This window comes from Coregonus clupeaformis, chromosome 31 (genome assembly GCF_020615455.1).
Source record: "Coregonus clupeaformis isolate EN_2021a chromosome 31, ASM2061545v1, whole genome shotgun sequence".
Lineage (NCBI taxonomy): Eukaryota > Metazoa > Chordata > Actinopteri > Salmoniformes > Salmonidae > Coregonus > Coregonus clupeaformis.
In genome coordinates this window covers 34,470,939-34,493,291 of record NC_059222.1, presented here as the reverse complement: position 1 = coordinate 34,493,291, position 22,353 = coordinate 34,470,939, and the positions used below count along the sequence as shown (strand labels likewise).

General features: G+C 42.1%; 1 protein-coding gene across 1 annotated transcript in view; it reads right to left on the bottom strand.

The window, feature by feature from the left end:
• Positions 1-545: 545 nt before the first annotated feature.
• Positions 546-22,353, bottom strand: part of wdr27 (WD repeat domain 27) — a 150,635-nt gene continuing 128,827 nt past the window's right edge. The window contains exon 25 of the mRNA XM_041849899.1: positions 546-1,916. Coding sequence (XP_041705833.1) covers positions 1,839-1,916 — 78 coding nt within the window. The 3' untranslated portion in view covers positions 546-1,838. The remainder of the gene's footprint in view (positions 1,917-22,353) is intronic.

Sequence of the window (22,353 nt, the reverse complement as noted above, 5' to 3'; positions counted from 1 at the left end):
ATCTTCACTATGAACTACAGATGTCTATAAAGTCTAAAAACCTCAAAAGATGGGCACTGGTGCGTTATTGTCTCACCATAAAACTGAAAACAAAGAGTTTCAAGAGTAAACTCTGACTCTAACTCTGCCTTATGCCAAGTAAAGGGGTTGAGTGCCATAGCTAGTTCAGTTCTTGATTAGGAACACTCAGAGTATGCATTGCATTATTATTATTTATTGTCATTTTTTAGCAGATGCTCTTATCCAGAGCGACTTACAGGAGCAATTAGGGTTAAGTGCCTTGCTCAAGGGCACATCGACAGATTTTTCACCTAGTCGGCTCAGGGATTAGAACCAGCGACCTTTCGGTTACTGGCTCTACACTCTTAACCACTAAGCTACCTGCCGCCCGCATTGAGATCAGACTTGGGTTGAAGTACAATTAGAAATCTTTCGAATACTTTTAGCATTTGTGTTAGAATGCCTAGAGTGCCAGGTGGGCAGGGTTTGCACTTTCTAGACTTTTCTATGGGTTCTGTTAGGTTCTAAGTTCTGGTACAAATCCAGTCGGACACCAAAGGAAGCTCAGACTAGATTTATTCCACCCAGACTGGATGCTGCAGCTGCATAGCATATCATACAAGTCACACAGGATATATTTACACCCCTTGACTAGGTGTTCCTCTCCTTGTATGTTAAGATAAACAATCAGTCAGTCTCTGTTGCTGGGCAGAACCTAGGTCTGTTCCTCTTCGTTGTGATTGTCGTGGCCCAGCTTGAGTCCAGAACCTTTGTGGGTGTGTGCGTGTGTGTGGGAGATAATGCTACAGTTAGAGTGTCGTTGAGGTGGGCCCCTCTGGCCCCCTTCCCAGATGTTTCCTACCTCTTCCACTGTTGTCCTCACATCGATGTTGAGTTCCACCACCACTACTCCTTTCCCTACAAGTTACTTAAACTAACTTGGCTTGACAGGAACCGAGACCCGACTATTGATCTTTTGCCTGCTTCCTTAGAAAGTCTATAAAAAAACTGAGATGCCATATTGGTTCCCTCTTAGTGGCCAAGAACACTAGCGGATGCCCTATGGTCTACAGTACCCTGACTTTCTCCACCATAATTATTGTTCCATCCAGACAGTACACGACAGTACATTCCCCATACACTGAGTATACCAAACATTATGAACACCTTCCTAATATTGAGTTGTGTCCCCCCCGCCAGTGTATGTTCAAACCATCAGCAACAGGGAGAGGGTGGGAGAAATATGTTATCTGAGCAGTAGGCCTAGTTGCCAGAACTATGGAAGAAATCAACTTACAGCTACTGCTAGTGTGGAACAGAGAAGGAAAGTAAGAAGCACAAAAACGGTTATGCATTCTGTATGCATTCAAATCAGTTTAATCCTGAATATTCAAACTTCACCTACTGTACTGTTGGGATATAGGTGAAGATGGTACTGTACTGAACATACCAATCTTTTCTTTCTGTCTAGGTCTGTGTGTGTCTGTGTGTCTGCATTCTAATGTAAATACATCTGTACATGTGGATGGGTGTGTTAGTATGTAGTAACGTCTGCGTGTCAGACTCGCAGGCTGCTGAGCGGTGCAGTCAGATGGTGATGTCACTGTGGCCCCTGGGTCTCAGTAATGCTGCTGTAACTTTCCATTCCCTGGCATCCACTGGTGAGATCACAGCCAATGGGATAAAAGGAAGCTCTCTAGCAACGAGGCCCGTTGGTCCCAATTACAGTATGGTGTAAATAAACAAGCATCAGGTCCAGACCTGGGTTCATATAGCATTTGCTTTCTTTCAAATGCTTGAATAAGCTTGCCTGTCGCAATGGGAACCAGCCCCTGTTGTCATGACAGGGAGACCCCAATGGCGGCATTGCCGGGGCGGAACAGACTCAGCCTCCCGTCCAGAGTCCCGGTCAGCAGCTGGGAAAGAGAGAGACAGAGAATAAGGATGACATCATCATTACGCTGCCCTTTGACTCCATCACATGATGATGATTATACACAGAGACTGACTGTATTCCCTTTTCCTGACGACTCAAACTGAATTATTCCGCTGCTCTACAGTATGTTCGCTACATACTTCAGTCTGAGACTGCCACCGTTGAAGTCATTTGTGGTGACGTCAAAATGAGGGGTGTTGTACAAAACAAAGTCATCAGCGATTGGACCATCTGTAACTAAACAGAGTAGCAAAGCCAATTACGAAACTTTCTAAATGCCGCTTTACCCCTCTGGCTCTGGCCCAACCTATCGGTTTCTGGGGACAAATCAGAATGGTTAGAATGTGTTTGCGTTCTAGAAGTCGTCAGGGAGGTACTCAGATTGAGAAAAATCTAACGTCCGTGGGTGTGGCGTAGCGTTTGGCCGGAGCAAGGAGTTTGGATAGCCAGTCAAGTATTCCATACCTATCACGCTAAACTCTTTAGGGTGCCTCTCTACATGCTCCTATAGCCTGGTCCCAGATCTGTTTGTGCTGTCTCGCTAAGTCCTATAACTATCAACTGGCATGAAAACGACCCTAGCAGTTGGCAATTTTCTCATGACAACGACCATAGGAGCACAAAAGACAGCACAGAAATATCTGGGACCAGGCTAGTAGGCTATTCCCTCTATCATACTGTTACATTTAACTCAGCATGATCCCACGTCTAATTGGGAAAAGCCATGCAATATTGCATAACAGCACTGATCTCTATAACAAAGCTAAACTAAGGACTTTGCAGCAATTAAATCCCCAAGGTTATAATATCCCATAGCAATTCACAGATTTTCCACACTAACTGTAAGCTGCGTCCCAAATGGCACCCTATAACCTACATGCTTAGAAAAAAGGGTTCTTCAGCTATCCGCATAGAATAACATTTTTTGGTTCCAGGTAGAACCCTTTTTGGTTCCAGGTAGAACTCTTTTGGCTTCCATGTAGAACCCTCTGTGGAAAGGATTCTACCTCGAACAAAAAGTGTTCTTTAAAGGGTTCTCCTATGGGGACAGCCGAAGAACCCTTTTAGGTTCTAGTTAGTACCTTTTTTTCTAAGAGTGTACAGTGCCTTCAGAACATATTCACACCCCTTGACTTTTTCAAAATGTTGTTGTGGTACAGCCTGAATTTAAAATGGATTCAATTTAGATTTTGTGTCACTGGCCTGCACACAATACCCCATTGTCACGATCGTTAGAGTGAGTGGACCAAGGCGCAGCGTGATGAACGAACATACTTTATTTAATGACTGAAGACACGAACAAAACAATAAACGATACCGTGACATCCAAAGGTTAAACACAACCAACACGGAATAACCCAAAAGGAACAAACCAACTGGAACAAGATCCCACAACTATTGTGGGAAAACAGCCTCTATAAATATGGCTCCCAATCAGAGACAACCAGCAACAGCTGACACTCGTTGCCTCTGATTGGGAACCACTCGGGCCAACACAGAAATACAATACATAGAATATACACACCCTGGCTCAACATATAGAGTCCCAGAGCCAGGGTGTGACACCCATAATGTCAAAGTGGAATTATGTTTAAGGAAATGTTTACAAATTAATTAAAAATGAAAAGCTGAAATGTCTTGAGTCAATAACTATTCAACCCCTTTGTTATGGTAAGCCTAAATAACTTTATGAGTAAAATGTTGCTTAACAAGTCACATAATAACATTTGAATAAGACTTCAGACACCGGACAAGGCCCACATCTCCATCATTCGCATGGAGAAGAGACGGAGATATAGGGGACGTAGGTCAGTGTGCCTTGTAAGGATCCGACGGCGAGTGGGTAATCCGCCTCTACCATCCATCCTATTAGCCAACATGCAATCATTGGACAATAAACTGGATGAGCTCCGATCAAGACTATCCTACCAACTGGACATAAAATATTGTAATATCTTATGTTTCACTGAGTCGTGGCTGAACGACGACATGGATAACATACAGCTGGCTGGGTTTTCCATGCATCGGCAAAATAGAACAGTTTCTCCGGTAAGAGAAGGGGTGGCGGTCTGTGTCTATTTGTCAATAACAGCTGGTGCAAAAAATCTAATATTAAAGAAGTCTCTAGGTTTTGCTCGTCTGAGGTAGAGTATCTGATGATAAGCTGTAGGCCACACTATTTACCAAGAGAGTTTTCCTCTATATTTTTCGTAGCTGTCTATTTACCACCACAAACCGGTGTTGGCACTAAGACTGCACTCAACGAGCTGTATAAGGCCATAAGCAAACAAAAAAATTATCATCCAGAGGTGGCACTCCTAGTGGCTGGGGACTTTAATGCAGGGAAACGTACATCTGTTTTACCTAATATGTTCCGGGATTCTTCCGACGGCATTGAGGAGTACACCACATCAGTCACTGGCTTCATCAATAAGTGCATCGACGACGTCGTCCCCACAGTAACCGTACGTACATACCCCAACCAGAAGCCATGGATTACAGGCAACATCCGCACTGAGCTAAAGGCTAGAGCTGCCGCTTTCAAGGAGCGGGACTCTAACACGGACGCTTATATGAAATCCCGCTATGCCCTCCGACGAACGATCAAACAGGCAAAGCGTCAATACAGGACTAAGATTGAATCCTACTACACCAGTTCCGACACTCGTCGGATGTGGCAGGGCTTGCAAACTATTACGGACTACAAAGGGAAGCACAGCCACGAGCTGCCCAGTGACATGAGCCTACCAGACGAGCTAAATTACTTCTATGCGCGCTTCAAGGCAAGCAACACTGAAGCATGTATGAGAGCACCAGCTGTTCCGGACGACTGTGTGATCACGCTCTCCGTAGCCGATGTGAGTAAGACCTTTAAACAGGTCAACATTCACAGGGCCGCAGGGCCAGACGGATTACCAGGACGTGTACTCAAAGCATGCGCTGACCAACTGGCAAGTGTCTTCACTGACATTTTCAAACTGTCCCTGACCGAGATTGTAATACCAACATGTTTCAAGCTGACTACCATAGTCTCTGTGCCCAAGAACACCAAGGTAACCTGCCTAAAGGACTACTGACCCGTAGCATTCACGTCTGTTGCCATGAAGTGCTTTGAATGGCTGGTCATGGCTCACATCAACACCATTATCCCAGAAACCCTAGGCCCACTCCAATTTGCATACCGTCCCAACAGATTCACAGATTACGCAATCTCTATTACACTCCACACTGCCCTTTTCCCACCTGGACAAAAGGAACACCTACGTGAGAATGCTATTCATTGACTACAGCTCAGCATTCAACACAATAGTGCACTCAAAGCTCATCACTAAGCTAAGGACCCTGGGACTAAACACCTCCCTCTGCAACTGGATCCTGGACTTCCTGACGGACCACCCCAGGTGGTAAGGGTAGGTAACAATACATCTGCCACGCTGATCCTCAACACGGGGGCCCCTCAGGGCTGCGTGCTCAGTCCCCTCCTGTACTCCCTGTTCACCCACGACTGCATGGCCAAGCACGACTCCAACACCATCATTAAGTTTGCCAATGACACAACAGTGGTAGGCCTGTTTAGCATGGGTCCTCAGATCCTCAAAAAGTTATACAGCTGCACCATCGAGAGCATCCTGACTGGTTGCATCACCGCCTGGTATGGCAACTGGTCGGCCTCCGACCGCAAGGCACTACAGAGGGTAGTGCGTACGGCCCAGTATATCACTGGGGCCAAGCTTCCTGCCATCCAGGACCTCTATACCAGGCGGTGTCAGAGGAAGGCCCTAAAAATTGCCAAAGACTCCAGACACCCTAGTCATAGAGTGTTCTCTCTGCTACCGCACGGCAAGCGGTAAGGGAGCGCCAAGTCTAGGTCCAAAAGGCTCCTGAACAGCTAATCAAATGGCTACCCGTACTATTTGCATTGACCCCCCCCCCCCCCCATTTTTTACTCTGCTGCTACTCTCTGTTTATTATCTATGCATAGTCACTTTACCGCTACCTACATGTACATATTACCTCAATTACCTCGACTAACCTGTGCCCCTGCACATTGACTCTACCGGTACCCCCTGTATACAGCCTCGTTACTGTTATTTTACTGCTGCTCTTTAATTATTTGTTATTTTTCTATTTTCTTATTTTTTATTTATATTTTTTATTAATTCATTTTTTACTTCAGTTTATTTTAGTAAATACTTTCTTAACACTTATTTTTCTTAAAACTGCATTGTTGGTTAAGGGCTTGTAAGTAAGCATTTCACTGTAAGGTCTACACCTGTTGTATTCGGCACATGTGACAAATCAAATTTGATTTGATAAGTTGCATGGACTCTGTATGCAATAATAGTGTTTAACATGATTTTATAATGACTACTTTATCTCTGTACACCACACATACAATTATCTGTAAGGTCCCTCACTCGAGCAGTGAATTTCAAACACAGATTCAAACACAAAGACCAGGGAGGTTTTCCAATGCCTCGCAAAAAAGGGCACCTATTGGTAGATGAGTAAAACTGAAAAAAGCAGACATTGTATCACTGTTCTAGTATGGTGAAGTTATTACTTACACTTTGGATGGTGTATCAATACACCCAGTCACTACAAAGGTACAGGTGTCCTTACTAACTCAGTTGCCAGAGAGGAAGGAAACTGCTCAGGGATTTCACCATGAGGCCAATGGTGACTTTAAAACACTTGTTGAATGGCTGTGATAGGAGAAAACTAAGGATGGATCAACAACATTGTAGTTACTCCACAATACTACAAAAATATTTCAAAACATGCATCCTGTTTGCAACAAGGCACTAAAGTCAAACTGCAAATAATGTGGCAAAGAAATGAACTTGATGTATACAAAGCATTATGTTTGGGGCAAATCCAACATAACACATCACTAAGTACCACTCCTCATATTTTCAAGCATGGTGGTGGCTGCATCATGCTATTGGTATGCTTGTCATTGGCAAGGACTAGGGAGTTTTTGGGGATGAAAAGAAACGGAATAGAGCTAAGCACAGGCAAAATTCTAGAGGAAAACATGGTTCAGTCTGCTTTCCAACAGACACTGGGAGACAAATTCACTTTTCAGCAGGAAAATAACCTAAAACACAAGGCCAAATATACACTGGGGTTGCTTAATAAGACGACATGGAATGTTCTTGAGTGGCCTAGTTACAGTTTTGACTTAAATCAGTCTGAAAATCTATGTCAAGACTTGAGAATGGCTGTCTAGCAATTATCAACAACCAACTTGACAGAGCTTGAATAATTTGAAAAGAATCATATGCAAAACATAATGTACAATCCAGTTGTTCTGGGTAAACTCTTAGAGACTTACCCAGAAATAATCATAGCTGTAATAGCTGCCAAAGGTGATTCTAACATGTATTGAGTTAGGGGTGTGAATACTTCTGTAAATTAGATATTTCTGTATTTCATTTTCAATACATTTGCAAACATTTCAAAAAATATGTTTTCACTGTCATTTTGGGGTATTGTGTGTAAAAAAAATATTTAATCAATTTTGAATTCAGGCTGTAACACAACAACATGTGAATAAGTGCACTACTTTTGACCAGGGCCATTTGGGAAGCAGCCTGTATCATATCACCATAACTACAGTCAGCCCGGCCTGAATATGGTTATGTAACTATGTTTTAATGAGGAGAATGACTTGGGGAGGATTCAACCAACACTAGTCTTGGTGGGGCGTAGTATTTGTTTACAGTCTTGTTAGCCAAGCAGCCTGACCATGGATACAGACACACGCATACACGGACGTACACGGACGTACACACACACACACACACACACACACACACACACACACACACACACACACACACACACACACACACACACACACACACACACACACACACACACACACACACACACACACACACACTTACATTTACATTTTAGTCATTTAGCAGACGCTCTTATCCAGAGCGACTTACAGTTAGTGAGTGCATACATTTTTCACACACAACTCTCCCACACACACGTATCCACTTGTCCTCGGCTGCATCGGTCTCTGAGAGGAGGGACCATGATCTCAGCTATCCCCTGTCGGCCAATCAGCCAGTGACCCAGGCCAGAGCAACATTACCTCACCACTCCGGTAGCCAATCTACAGGCTCCAATGCAACCTGGGAAACCTTCCATTTAGAGTTCATAGTGAGAATCTGTCCTGTGTGAGAGTCTGTGTCCTCAACAGCACTCCATTACCTATTAAGTGTACTACTTTTGACCAGGACCCATAGCGCTCTGGTCAAAAGTTGTGCACTATATAGGGAATACGGTGCCATTTTGCACGCATGCTGATAAACGTTCCATTTGGGGTTCATAGTGAGACTCATGGTACTCATTCATAACGGATTATGAGAGCTGTGGAAATTGATGGCACTCTGAGACATTACTCAACACTGTACTGTGCTAGTCTTTTGACCTCAAGTTAACATACACCCAAAAAATAATCAGTATTTCATCACAAAAAGATCTGCACAGGTGCGAAAAATTATTGGGACTATTCCATTTGTTTCATTGTGCCAGGCAAGCTCAATGAAGCACAAGTATTTAAAATATACAAAATATGATTGGAGCCAGGTCTGATATCAATGAGAGACCAGGACATCAGTAAACTTTCTAGGGATTGTTGAGTGAATAGGCCCATATGCAGTCAACACCCTGATATGATAGGAAAGAGTCAGAAGTGTTTGGATTGAAGATCAGTCAAACACAAGTAGTCTGCTTAGCCCTAACCCAGTATCAGGATTTATTTATTAAAATTGATCAGGACTTCAGCTGAACTTTCTGAGGATTGATGAGTGAATACGCCCCTGTTGGGAAATAGTCCTGCATAGGGTGTTTGGATTGAAGATGAGTCGAACACAAGTAGGGCTGACTAGTATCTATCAGGGTTTATTTATTTATTCACTCACACATGGTACACTAGTAGACTGTCTAACCCTATATCTATCAGGGTTTATTTATTTAATCTCTTCTGGTTCGGATGTTGATGCTGTAGCAGATCCTCCTTACTGGAGACACAGGGACAATATCCAGCTGTGTGTGGAACACTAGGAGAGGAGAGTTCACTGACACACACGCAGAGCTGGTTTTAGCCTTTTTGGGGCCCTATGCAGGATTTGGTTGGGGGCCCCCCACCACCTTGCCGCAAAACATTTTAGTGGCCCCCCTCTTGACAGGGGAGTTTTAAAGTAAATTTCCCGCAATTTTACATATTTTGCCATGTGGCATAACGAAAATGTAGCAACTTTATTTTAAAAATCATGCAATTCTACTCATTTTGCCATGGGGTGGAGAGAAAGTTTTGCAGTTTAAAAGCTAATTTCCTGCAATTCTACACATTTTGCCATGTTAATATGATATCTGAATGACTAACACAATCAATGGGGGCCTCCTGGAGGTCAGGGCCCTGGGCAAGTTTGGCTAGCTGGCTAGATTAACTAACAATCTAAACATTGTTAGCTGACATGTTTAATTGAGTGACTCTAAGTTACTGACATAACAAGAGAAAAACTGCTGGTCCTGCTTTATTTGGAGTGCATCTTATGAAGGCTTTATAAAGCCTTCATACAGGCTTCATAAGCACTACATAGATGTTTCACAAATCATATATAATCGTATATCATGCGCTATAAAGATTCATAATATGGCATAAGTGTGTGACATAACCATCAATTTATTTATTCACATTTATTGATATTTTACAGAGCATGAAATACGGTTATAGAGGATGTGTGACCCATTTATCTAGTGCTTATGAAGCCTATATGAATGCTTTATGAAGCCTTCACAAGATGCACTTTAAATAAAGCTGAATGATGCACAATCAAATGTAAAAATTTAACCTGGTGTATTCTACTATTCTTACTCTCTATAGTCAGTTGAGACCCCCACTGAGTTCCTAAAAAAAATGTGTGTGGGGGGGCGGGGGGGATTGGTGGCCCCCTAACGGACGGGGGACCTAAGCAACCGCTTATGCCTGGAGCATGCCCTGCACACACACTGTCTGTCTGTCTGTCTGTCTGTCTGTCTGTCTGTCTCTCTCACTCATACACATGCTCTGCAGGAAGTCCGTCACCCCACCCATACACATGTACACATAAAGACATGCACGCACGTATGCACGCACGTGTGCACACACATGCATACACACACACACACACACAAACACTTGTTTTGTTCTTATATCCTCGTGGGGACCTAAAATGTATTTCCATTCAAAATCCTATTTTCCCTAAACCCTAAATCTAACCTTAAACCTTACCCTAACCCTTAGCTTAACCCTAAACCTAACCCCTAAGCTTAAAATAGCCTTTGTCCTCATGGGGATGTGGGAAATGTTCCCACGAGGGAGAATTTTCCTTGGGATAGTAAAACATTAAATGGACACAGTCTACCGTCCATTTAATGTGTGAAAGTGAGAAAGGGAGGCTTAACCTAAAAATACCCCTAACCATCTAGCTAACCCTCACATTAGCCCTAACCATCTAGCTAACCCTCACATTAGCCCTAACCATCTATCTAACCCTCATATTAGCCCTAACCATCTAGCTAACCCTCACATTAGCCCTAACCATCTAGCTAACCCTCACATTAGCCCTTAACCATCTAGCTAACCCTCACATTAGCCCTAACCATCTAGCTAACCCTCCTATTAGCCCAAACCATCTAGCTAACCCTCACATTAGCCCTAACCATCTAGCTAACCCTCACATTAGCCCTAACCATCTAGCTAACCCTCACATTAGCCCTAACCATCTAGCTAACCCTCACATTAGCCCTAACCATCTATCTAACCCTCATATTAGCCCTAACCATCTAGCTAACCCTCACATTAGCCCTAACCATCTAGCTAACCCTCACATTAGCCCTTAACCATCTAGCTAACCCTCACATTAGCCCTAACCATCTAGCTAACCCTCACATTAGCCCTAACCATCTATCTAACCCTCATATTAGCCCTAACCATCTAGCTAACCCTCACATTAGCCCTAACCATCTAGCTAACCCTCACATTAGCCCTAACCATCTAGCTAACCCTCACATTAGCCCTTAACCATCTAGCTAACCCTCACATTAGCCCTAACCATCTAGCTAACCCTCACATTAGCCCTAACCATCTATCTAACCCTCATATTAGCCCTAACCATCTATCTAACCCTCATATTAGCCCTTAACCATCTAGTTAACTCTCCCATTAGCCCTAACATCTAGTTAACTCTCCCATTAGCCCTTAACCATCTAGTTAACTCTCCCATTAGCCCTAACATCTAGTTAACTCTCCCATTAGCCCTAACCATCTAGTTAACTCTCCCATTAGCCCTAACCATCTCAAAAAACTCAAAAAAAGTATAACTTCAGCTGTGTGCGTTTAAATTAAGTAATGCAATACAATTAGTGTACACATTTGGTGAATGATAATAACTCAGAAACTCATGCAGGTATGTAAAACACGTGTCTTGTAACTAGAAATATGATGTTGGCTTCCTAGGGGGTCTGTTTATGATTTGATGCCACGATAATTATGACCTGAAGGAAGGAAAAAAACAACACATTCGTACATATTGGTTGGTAGGTATAATTAGGGTTGCAAAGCAACCAGTAGTTTACCAAAGTTGCCAGAATTGTCAGTAGTTTTGGTAGTTAACAGAAAATATATAGCAATCTATCAGAACTTTGGCAATTTATACTTGAATAACGTAAAACATGTATTCATATATAGTATTCATTTCATATACAGTGCTGTGAAAAAGTATTTTCCCCCTTTCTCTAATTCTGCATATTTTTTATACAGAATGTTATCAGATCTTCAACCAAAACCTGATAAAGGGAACCTGAGTCAACAAATAACACAACAATTACATACTTATCTAATTTATTTCATAAACAAAGTTATGCAACACCCAATGCCCCTGTGTGAAAAAGTAATTGCCCCCTTACACTCAATAACCTGTTGTGCCACCTTTAGTTGCAATGACTCCAACCAAATGCTTCCTGTAGTTGTTGATCAGTCTCTCACGTCGTTGTGGAGGAATTTTGAACCACTCTTCCATGCAGAACTGCTTTAAGTCAGCGACATTTGTGAGTTTTCAAATATGAACTGTTCGTTCAAGACTTGCTACAACCCCAAAAAATTAGGATAAACTCTGGACATTGACTAGGCCATTCCAAAACGTCAAATTTTTTGCTTTTTAGCACTTTTCATGTAGACTTGATTGTGTGTTTCGGATGATTGTCTTGCTTCATGACCCAGCTGCGCTTCAGCTTCTGCTCACAGACGGATGGCTTGACATTCTCCTGTAGAATTATCTGATACAGAGCAAAATTCATGGTTCCTTCTATTAAGGCAAGTCGTCCAGGTCCTGAGGCAGCAAAGCATCCCCAAAGCATCACACTACCACCACCATGCTTGACCATCGGTATATGGTTCTTACTGTGGAATAAAGTGTTTGGTTTTCGCAAAGCATAATGGGACAAATGTCATCCAAAAGTTATACTTTTGACTCATCTGTCCATAGAACATTCTTCCAAGAGTCTTGATGATCATCCAGGTGCTTCCAGTTGCTTTTTTGGCAAACTTTAGTCAACCTTTTGGACGAGATGGTTCCCATTATGTCTGGTGAAAACCAAACACTGCATTCCACAATTTTTTGTTATTTGTAAACTCAGGTTCCCTTTATCTAATATTAGGTTTTGGTTGAAGATCTAATAACATTCAGTATCAAAAATAAGAAAACATAGAGAAAATCTGAAAGAGGGCAAATAATTTCTCACGGCACTGTATCTGTGTCTATACTGTCCATGAGTTTCTTGTAGAAAGAATTGACTAATTAATGACAAAAGTATCTAATGAACAATGGCATTATTTTCAATTAACTGCAACTCTTCCAACTATTGATGTTTTTCACAACTGCCACCAAACATTTCCAGCAAATACATACTAAAATAAATTAATAAATGTGTGTGTAAAAATATGCAGTTGAAGTCGGAAGTTTACATACACTTAGGTTGGAGTCATTAAAATTTGTTTTTCAACCACTCCACACATTTCTTGTTAACAAACTATAGTTTTGGCAAGTCGGTTAGGACATCTACTTTGTGCATGACACAAGTAATTTTTCCAACAATTGTTTACAGACAGATTATTTCACTTATAATTTACTGCATCACAATTCCAGTGGGTCAGAAGTTTACATACACTAAGTTGACTGTGCCTTTAAACAGCTTGGAAAATTCTAGAAAATGATGTCATGGCTTTAGAAGCTTCTGATAGGCTAATTGACATAATTTGAGTCAATTGGAGGTTAACTTGTGGATGTATTTCAAGGCCTACCTTCAAACTCAGTGCCTCTTTGCTTGACATCATGGGAAAATCAAAAGAAATCAGCCAAGACCTCAGAAAGAAAATTGTATCAATCCCAGAACAACAGCAAAGGACCTTGTGAAGATGCTGGAGGAAACAGGTACAAAAGTATCGATATCCACAGTAAAACGAGTCCTATATCGACATAACCTGAAAGGCCGCTCAGCAAGGAAGAAGCCACTGCTCCAAAACCAAAGCCAGACTACGGTTTGCAACTGAACATGGGGACAAAGATCGTACTTTTTGGAGAAATGTCCTCTGGTCTGATGAAACAAAAATAGAACTGTTTGGCCATAATGACCATCGTTATGTTTGGAGGAAAAAGGGAGTTGCTTGCAAGCCGAAGAACACCATCCCAAGGTGAAGCACGGGGGTGGCAGCATCATGCTGTGGGGGTGCTTTGCTGCAGGAGGGACTGGTGCACTTCACAAAATAGATGGCATCATGAGGAAGGAGAATTATGTTGATATATTGAAGCAACATCTCAAGACATCAGTCAGGAAGTTAAAGCTTGGTCGCAATTGGGTCTTCCAAATGGACAATAACCTCAAGCATACCTCCAAAGTTGTTGCAAAATGCCTTAAGGACAACAAAGTCAAGGTATTGGAGTGGCCATCACAAAGCCCTGACCATCAATCCTATAGAACATTTGTGGGCAGAATTGAAAAAGCATGTGCGAGCAAGGAGGCCTACAAACCTGACTCCCCGAAACGTTTGACCCAAGTTAAACAATTTAAAGGCAATGCTACCAAATACTAATTGAGTGTATGTAAACTTCTGACCCACTGGGAATGTGATGAAAGAAATAAAAACTGAAATAAATAATTCTCTCTACTATTATTCTGACATTTCACATTCTTAAAATAAAGTGTTGATCCTAACTGACCTAAAACAGGGAATTCTTACTAGGATTAAATATCAGGAATTGTGAAAAACGGAGTTTAAATGTATTTGGCTAAGGTATATGTAAACTTCCGACTTCAACTGTATAAAGGATTTTTCATGCTGAAACCCTCATATTAAACACCAATGGTATTCATTAAATTGATGGTTTATATTTAGGATAATGATTTACAGCTTTGTCATTTTTTTATTTTAAAATCATAATTTCATATATTTTACATGTGATAAGACCACACAGACAGAGATCATTACAGACACCTGTAAAAATCTGAAGGGCCACTAGATGTCTTGGGATAGATTACATAAAATCCTTGAAAGATACCACAATTCTGGTAGTTTACTGGTAAACTTAGAAAGTTCCTAGTAATATACCCTCCCTTTGCAACCGTAGGTATAATAGTGTGTCCTCTGTAGCTCAATGTGGTCCTCTGTAGCTCAATTGGTAGAGCACGGCGCTTGTAACGCCAGGGTAGTGGGTTTGATCCCTGGGACCACCCATACAAAAATGTATGCACACATGACTGTAAGTCGCTTTGGATAAAAGCGTCTGCTAAATGGCGTATTATTATTATTATTATTATTAGTACATAGTAATTGCATCAACTTGCTGATTACTCCTTGTTCCCTATCCGCTTAGTACAGGGCATTCCATGTCTGTATGTCTGTCTGAGGTGGGCCTTTTAATGGGCAATCCACAGTTTCTACATTCATTTGTGGGCTTATAAATTAATGATATATACTCATCGATTCTTGAAGAATATAACTTATAAATGCCTCATGAGCTTAGTTTAACTGTCTAGCCCCATCAGAACCCAAAATATAAGCTTGTTTTAATATAAGCTTTGTTTGTAAACAATGTAATTATAAACAAAGACTGTATAGCCTCAACATATGGTTAAAACTATCATTTTGATTTCATGGATGGTCAGCCCTTTCATCCATAGTCTATGCATTTGAGAATGGTTATATTTCTCCAGCCCCATCCATCAGCTTTTTATAGCTTCAAAACATGGTTAAAACTATAATTTTGATCACATGCATGGTCAGTCCTTGCATCCATAGCTCTGTCTATGATTTGAGTGGTTATCTCTCCAGCCCCATTCCTCAGCTATTTCAACAAATCGGTGACCCATTTGATATTGTTTGAACCGCAGATTGCTGCTTTAACATTCCCAGGCAGTACAAAAGACTGAGACTGACAGGGTCAACATTGCTCTTCAGTCCAGATGGTCTAGCTTACCCCAGGACAGGACCCTGACTGAGAAGGTTCCAACTACACACTGACACTGACTCTCTCTGTCTGTCTATCTGTCTGTCTGACTGTCTGACTGAAGGATGGACGGACAGACAGACCGACAGATGGCATACTCATGGTTGGCTGGTCTTATCATAGGGGTTAACTACACCCTTACTACTACATCCTGGCTGTGGCCATTAGCAAAACGGAGTAGAACTGATTGCCAAATCAAATGGTCAATTGGGTAGTCTCGTTAAGTAGCTATGACTATTGCAACTCTGTGGGTGTAACATTTATTGACAATTTTGATACCTTCTGGAAACAAAGCTTGTATTATAAGGAGGATGGGATCCACCCAAATCATTTTGGTTCCTGGATCCTTTCATAGCATTATAAGGCTGCGTTGTGACAATTACTTATCAATGACCCAAGTCCAGCTTATTTAATCCCTACCATTGTGTCGTTGGGTTGTCATAATGATTCAGCAAATGTACATTATCCTAGGGGCGTTGGAAGACACAATGTAAATAACCTAATTTATGTCCCTCTTACAGCCCGGAATGCCTCTGCTGATCCTACAGCTATTGTATGCAGTAATCATATGCATATGAACCAGAGTAATACTGTTAGCACTGAGGTGGTGTGCCCTAGTAGGAAGTCCACTGTGTGCAGCTCACCCTGCACTAATAAAAATAACCTGAGTATGTCTACCTCTGCTAATCTTCCCAGTAAAGCAGGAAAAATAATCAAGCATCCCAGAAAAGTGTTAAAAATAGCCCAAGGTTCATGAAAAAAAATATTTGCTAGTAACAGATGACATTCATATTCTGACACTCTCTGAAACTCACTTAGATAAAACCTTTGATGATACAGTGGTAGCAATACAAGGTTATAACATTTACAGAAAATACAGAAATGCCAACGTGGGCGGTGTTGCGGTCTATATTCAGAACCACATTCCTGTAAAGCTTAGATAGTATCTCATGTAAAATACTGTTGAAGTAATATGGCTACAGATTCACCTGCCTCACCTAAAGCCCATTCTGGTGGGAAGCTGCTATAGACCACCAAGTGCTAACAGTCAGTATCTGGATAACATGTGTGAAATGCTTGATAATATATGTGATATCAATAGAGAGGTATACTTTCTGGGTGATTTAAATATTGACTGGCTTTCATCAGGCTGCCCACTCAACAGAAAGCTTCAAACTGTAACATTGCCTGCAACCTGGTTCAGGTTATCAATCAACCTACCAGGGATGTTACAAACAGTACAGGAATGAAATCATCAACATGTATTGATCATATCTTTACTAATGCTGCAGAAATTTGTTTGAAAGCAGTATCCTAATCCATCGGATGTAGTGATCACAATATAGTAGCCATATCTAGGAAAACCAAAGTTCCAAAGGCTGGGCCTAATATTGTGTATAAGATGTCATTCAATTAGTTTTGTAGTGATTCCTATGTTGTTGATGTGAAAAATATTTGTTGGTCCGTGGTGTGTAATGACGAGCAACCAGACGCTGCACTTGACACATTTATGAAATTGCTTATCCCAGTTACTAATAAGCATGCACCCATGAAGAAAATGACTGTAAAAACTGTTAAATCCCTGTGGTTTGATGAGGAATTGAAAATTTGTATGGTTGAGAGGGATGAGGCAAAAGAGATGGCAAATAGGTCTGGCTGTACAACCGATGGGCAAACGTACTGCAAATTGAGAAATCATGTGACTAAACTGAATAAAAAGAAGAAGAAACTACACTATGAAACAAAGATAAATTACATAAAGAATGATAGTAAAAAGCTTTGGAGCACCTTAAATGACATTTGGGGCAAAAAGGCAAACTCCGCTCCATCATTCATTGAATCAGATGGCTCATTCATCACAAAACCCACTGATATTGCCAACTACTTGAATTATTTTTTCATTGGCAAGATTACAAATTTAGGCATGACATGCCAGCAACAAACGCTGACACTACACATCCAAGTATATCTGACCAAATTATGAAAGACAAGCATTGTCATTTTGAATTCCGTAAAGTAAGTGTGGAAGAGCTGAAAAATATATTATTGTCGATCAACAATGACAAGCCACTGGGGTCTGACAACTTGGATGGAAAATTACTGAGGATAATAGCGGACGAAATTGCCACTCCTATTTGCCATATCTTCAATTTAAGCCTACTAGTGTGTGCCCTCAGGCCTGGAGGGAAGCAAAAGTTATTCCCCTACCTAAGAATAGTAAAGCCCCCTTAACTGGCTCAAATAGCCAACCCTTAGTAAACTTTTGTAAAAAATTGTCTTTGACCAAATAAAATGCTATTTTACAGTAAACAAACTGACAACAGACTTTCAGCATGCTTATAGGGAAGGACATTCAACAAGCACAGCACTTACACAAATGACTGATGATTGGCTGAGAGAAATTGATGATAAAAAGATTGCGGGGCTGTTTTGTTAGACTTCAGTGCGGCTTTTGACATTATCGATCATAGTCTGTTGCTGGAAAAACGTATGTGTTATGGCTTTACACCCCCTGCTATATTGTGGTTAAAGAGTTACCTGTCTAACAGAACACAGAGGGTGTTCTTTAATGGAAGCCTCTCTAACAAAATCCAGGTAGAATCAGGAATTCCCCAGGGCAGCTGTCTAGGCCCTTTACTTTTTTTCAATCTTTACTAACGACATGCCACTGGCTTTGAGTAAATGACTCAACACTATACACGTCAGCTACCACAGTGACTGAAATGACAGCAACACTTAAAGAGCTGCAGTTAGTTTCAGAATGGGTGGCAAGGAATAAGTTAGTCCTAAATATTTCAAAAACTAAAAGCATTGTATTTGGGACAAATCATTCACCAAACCCTAAACCTTAACTAAATCTTGTAATGAATAATGTGGAAATTGAGCAAGTTGAGGAGACTAAATTGCTTGGAGTAACCCTGGATTGTAAACTGTCATGGTCAAAACATATTGATACATCAGTAGCTAGGATGGGGAGAAGTCAACTCCCGAGTGGCGCAGTGGTCTAAGGCACTGCATCGCAGTGCTAACTGTGCCACTAGAGATCCTGGTTCGAATCCAGGCTCTGTCGCAGCCGGCCGCGACCGGGAGACTCATGGGCAGCGCACAATTGGCCCAGCGTCGTCCAGGGTAGGGGAGGGAATGGCCGGCAGGGATGTAGCTCAGTTGATAGAGCATGGCGTTTGCAATGCCAGGGTTGTGGGTTCGATTCCCACGGGGGGCCAGTATAAAAAGATATGTATTCACTAACTGTAAGTCGCTCTGGATAAGAGCGTCTGCTAAATGACTTAAATGTAAGTCTGTCTATAATTTACATCATTTAGCAGACGCTCTTATCCAGAGCGACTTACAAATTGGTGCATTCAACTTATGATAGCAAGTGGGACAACCACTTTTTTTCTTATTTTTTATGGGGGGTAGAATGATTATTCTTTAAAGAGGTAGGGTTTCAAGTGTCTCCGGAAGGTGGTCAGTGACTCCGCTGTCCTGGTGTCGTGGGGGAGCTTGTTCAACCATTGGGGTGCCAAAGCAGCAAATAGCTTTGACTGGGCTGAGCGGGAACTGTGCTTCTGTAGAGGTAGGGGAGCTAGCAGGCCAGAGGTGGATGAACGTAGTGCCCTTGTTTGGGTGTAGGGTCTGATCAGAGCCTGAAGGTAAGGAGGTGCCGTTCCCCTCACAGCTCCGTAGGCAAGCACCATGGTCTTGTAGTAGATGCGAGCCTTAACTGGAAGCCAGTGGAGTGTGCGGAGGAGCGGGGTGACATGAGAGAACTTGGGAAGGTCGAACACCAGACGGGCTGTGGCGTTCTGGTGGTAATAAAGCACTACTCTGCATTCTTAACAGCACTACCAACAAGGCAGGTCCTACAGGGCCTAGTTTTGTTGCACCTGGACTACTGTTCAGTCGTGTGGTCAGGTGCCACAAAGAGGGACTTAGGAAAATTGCAATTGGCTCAGAACAGGGCAGCACGGCTGGCCCTTGGATGTACACAGAGAGCTAACATTAATAATATGCATGTCAATCGCTCCTGGCTCAAAGTGGAGGAGAGATTGACTTCATCACTACTTGTATTTGTGAGAGGTATTGACATGTTGAATGCACCGAGCTGTCTGTTTGAACTACTGGCACACAGCTTGGACACCCATGCATACCCCACAAGACATGCCACCAGAGGTCTCTTCAGTCCTCAAGTCAAGAACAGACTATGGGAGGCGCACAGTACTACATAGAGCCATCACTACATGGAACTCTACTCCACATCAAGTAACTCATGCCAGCAGCATTAGATTTAAAAAACAGATAGAAATACACCTTATGGAACAGCGGGGACTGTGAAGCAACTCAAACATAGACACATGCATACAAACACACGATAACATACGCACTATACACATTTTGTACGTTTGCCAACAAGGGTTTTGCCACCAAGTACTGAGTCATGTTTTGCAGAGGGGTCAAATACATATTTCCCTCATTAAAATGCAAATCAATTTATAACATTTCTGACATGCATTTTTCTGGATTTCTTTGTTGTTATTCTGTCTCTCACTGTTCAAATAAACCTACCATTAAAATTATAGACTGATCATGTCTTTGTCAGTGGGCAAACGTACAAAATCAGCAGGGGATCAAATACTTTTTTCCCGGCGTAGTGTGTTACCAATTGTTTTCTTGGTGACTATGGTCCCAGCTGCCTTGAGATCATGCCGTGTAGTTCTGGGCTGATTCCTCACCGTTCTCATGATCATTGCATCTCCACGAGGTGAGATCTTGCATGGAGCCCCAGGCCGAGGGAGATTGACAGTTCTTTTGTGTTTCTTCTATTTGCGAATAATCGCACCAACTGTTGTCACCTTCTCACCAAGCTGCTTGGCGATGGTCTTGTAGCCCATTCCAGCCTTGTGTAGGTCTACAATCTTGTCCCTGACATCCTTGGAGAGCTCTTTGGTCTTGGCAATGGTGGAGAGTTTGGAATCTGATTGATTGATTGCTTCTGTGGACAGGTGTCTTTTATACAGGTAACAAACTGAGATCAGGAGCACTCCTTTCAAGAGTGTGCTCCTAATCTCAGCTCGTTACCTGTATAAAAGACACCTGGGAGCCTGAAATCTTTCTGATTGAGAGGGGGTCAAATACTTATTCCCCTCATTAAAATGCTAATCAATTTATAACATTTTTTACATGCGTTTTTCTGGATTTTTTTGTTGTTATTCTGTCTCTCACTGTTCAAATAAACCTACCATTAAAATTATAGACTGATCATTTCTTTGTCAGTGGGCAAACGTACAAAATCAGCAGGGGATCAAATACTTTTTTCCCTCACTGTATATAAAATCTGTAAAAAGCTTTTAATAAATAAGCTTTTAGATGATCTTCTAGTACAGTGGTCACCAACCGGTCGATCGCGATCAGCTCGTAGATCTCCAAGGCATTCCTAGTCGATCACCAAACATTTCTATAAAAAACCCAACGATAAAGCCTTGCGTTCCTATTTTTTTCATTCGTTTCGCACTGTTGGTGGCAGGTGCACTTGATTCAGCAGCCCTAGCACCGAGAAGGCAAAGTGTTCCCATTTTGGACCATTTCATGTGTCCATAAAAGGTAGAACTCAGCCTACCCGGCAGGCCCAGATAGCAAATCAAGTCCACTTATAGGCCTACCGCTGGCCAATCAGATAGCTCAGGTCACTGTGTCTGCACAGTTCCTCGCTCCATAGACTGTAAAAAGAAGCCTCGAACGCACAGCAAAGTTGATAATGTGAGATTTCAAAACTTTTAAAACCATGTCGCGGTCGGCTACGACAGAGCCTGGATTCGAACCAGGATCTCTAGTGGCACAGCTAGCACTGCGCCACTCGGGAGGTTATTATGCATAACCCATCATTAATTAGCTAAATATAAGGCTAATACTGCATTGAATTTATTACCTGAAAGAGTTAGGCTAGGACATCTACAGTGGGGAAAAAAAGTATTTAGTCAGCCACCAATTGTGCAAGTTCTCCCACTTGAGAGAGGGAGGCCTGTAATTATCATCATAGGTACACGTCAACTATGACAGACAAAATGAGAAAAGAAAATCCCGAAAATCACATTGTAGGATTTTTAATGAATTTATTTGCAAATTATGGTGGAAAATAAGTATTTGGTCAATAACAAAAGTTTCTCAATACTTTGTTATATACCCTTTGTTGGCAATGACACAGGTCAAACGTTTTATGTAAGTCTTCACAAGGTTTTCACACACTGTTGCTGGTATTTTGGCCCATTCCTCCATGCAGATCTCCTCTAGAGCAGTGATGTTAACTGTCACGCTCTGGCTCCGGGACTCTGTATGTTGAGCCAGGGTGTGTTCGTTTCTTTGTGTTCTGTTTCTTGGTTGGGTTGTTCTAGGTTGTTGTATTTCTTTGTTTGAGTGACTCCCAATCAGAGGTAACGAGTGTCAGCTGTTGGCTCGTTGTCTCTGATTGGGAGCCATATTTAAACTGTCTGTTTTCACCTTGTGTTTGTGGGTTTTTGTTCCTAGTCAGTCATTGTCACTGTGGACTTCACGAATCGTTATTTGTTTTGTTGTTTCGTGTTTCGCTTTAATTAAATAAAGCATCATGTTCGTGCAACACGCTGCGCTTTGGTCTACTCCTTACCCAGACGATCGTGACAGAAAAACCCACCATACCAGGACCAAGCAGCGTGTCCAGGAACAGGCAACCTGGACGTGGGAGCAGCGTCGGAGGGTCGAGAGGCAACCCCAATAAATTTTTAGGGGGGGGCACACGGCATGGACGAAGGGGCTGACGGAGGCAAAGATGGGGCGAATCCAGGAGGCCACCAGGCCAGGGGTACACCGCCCTGT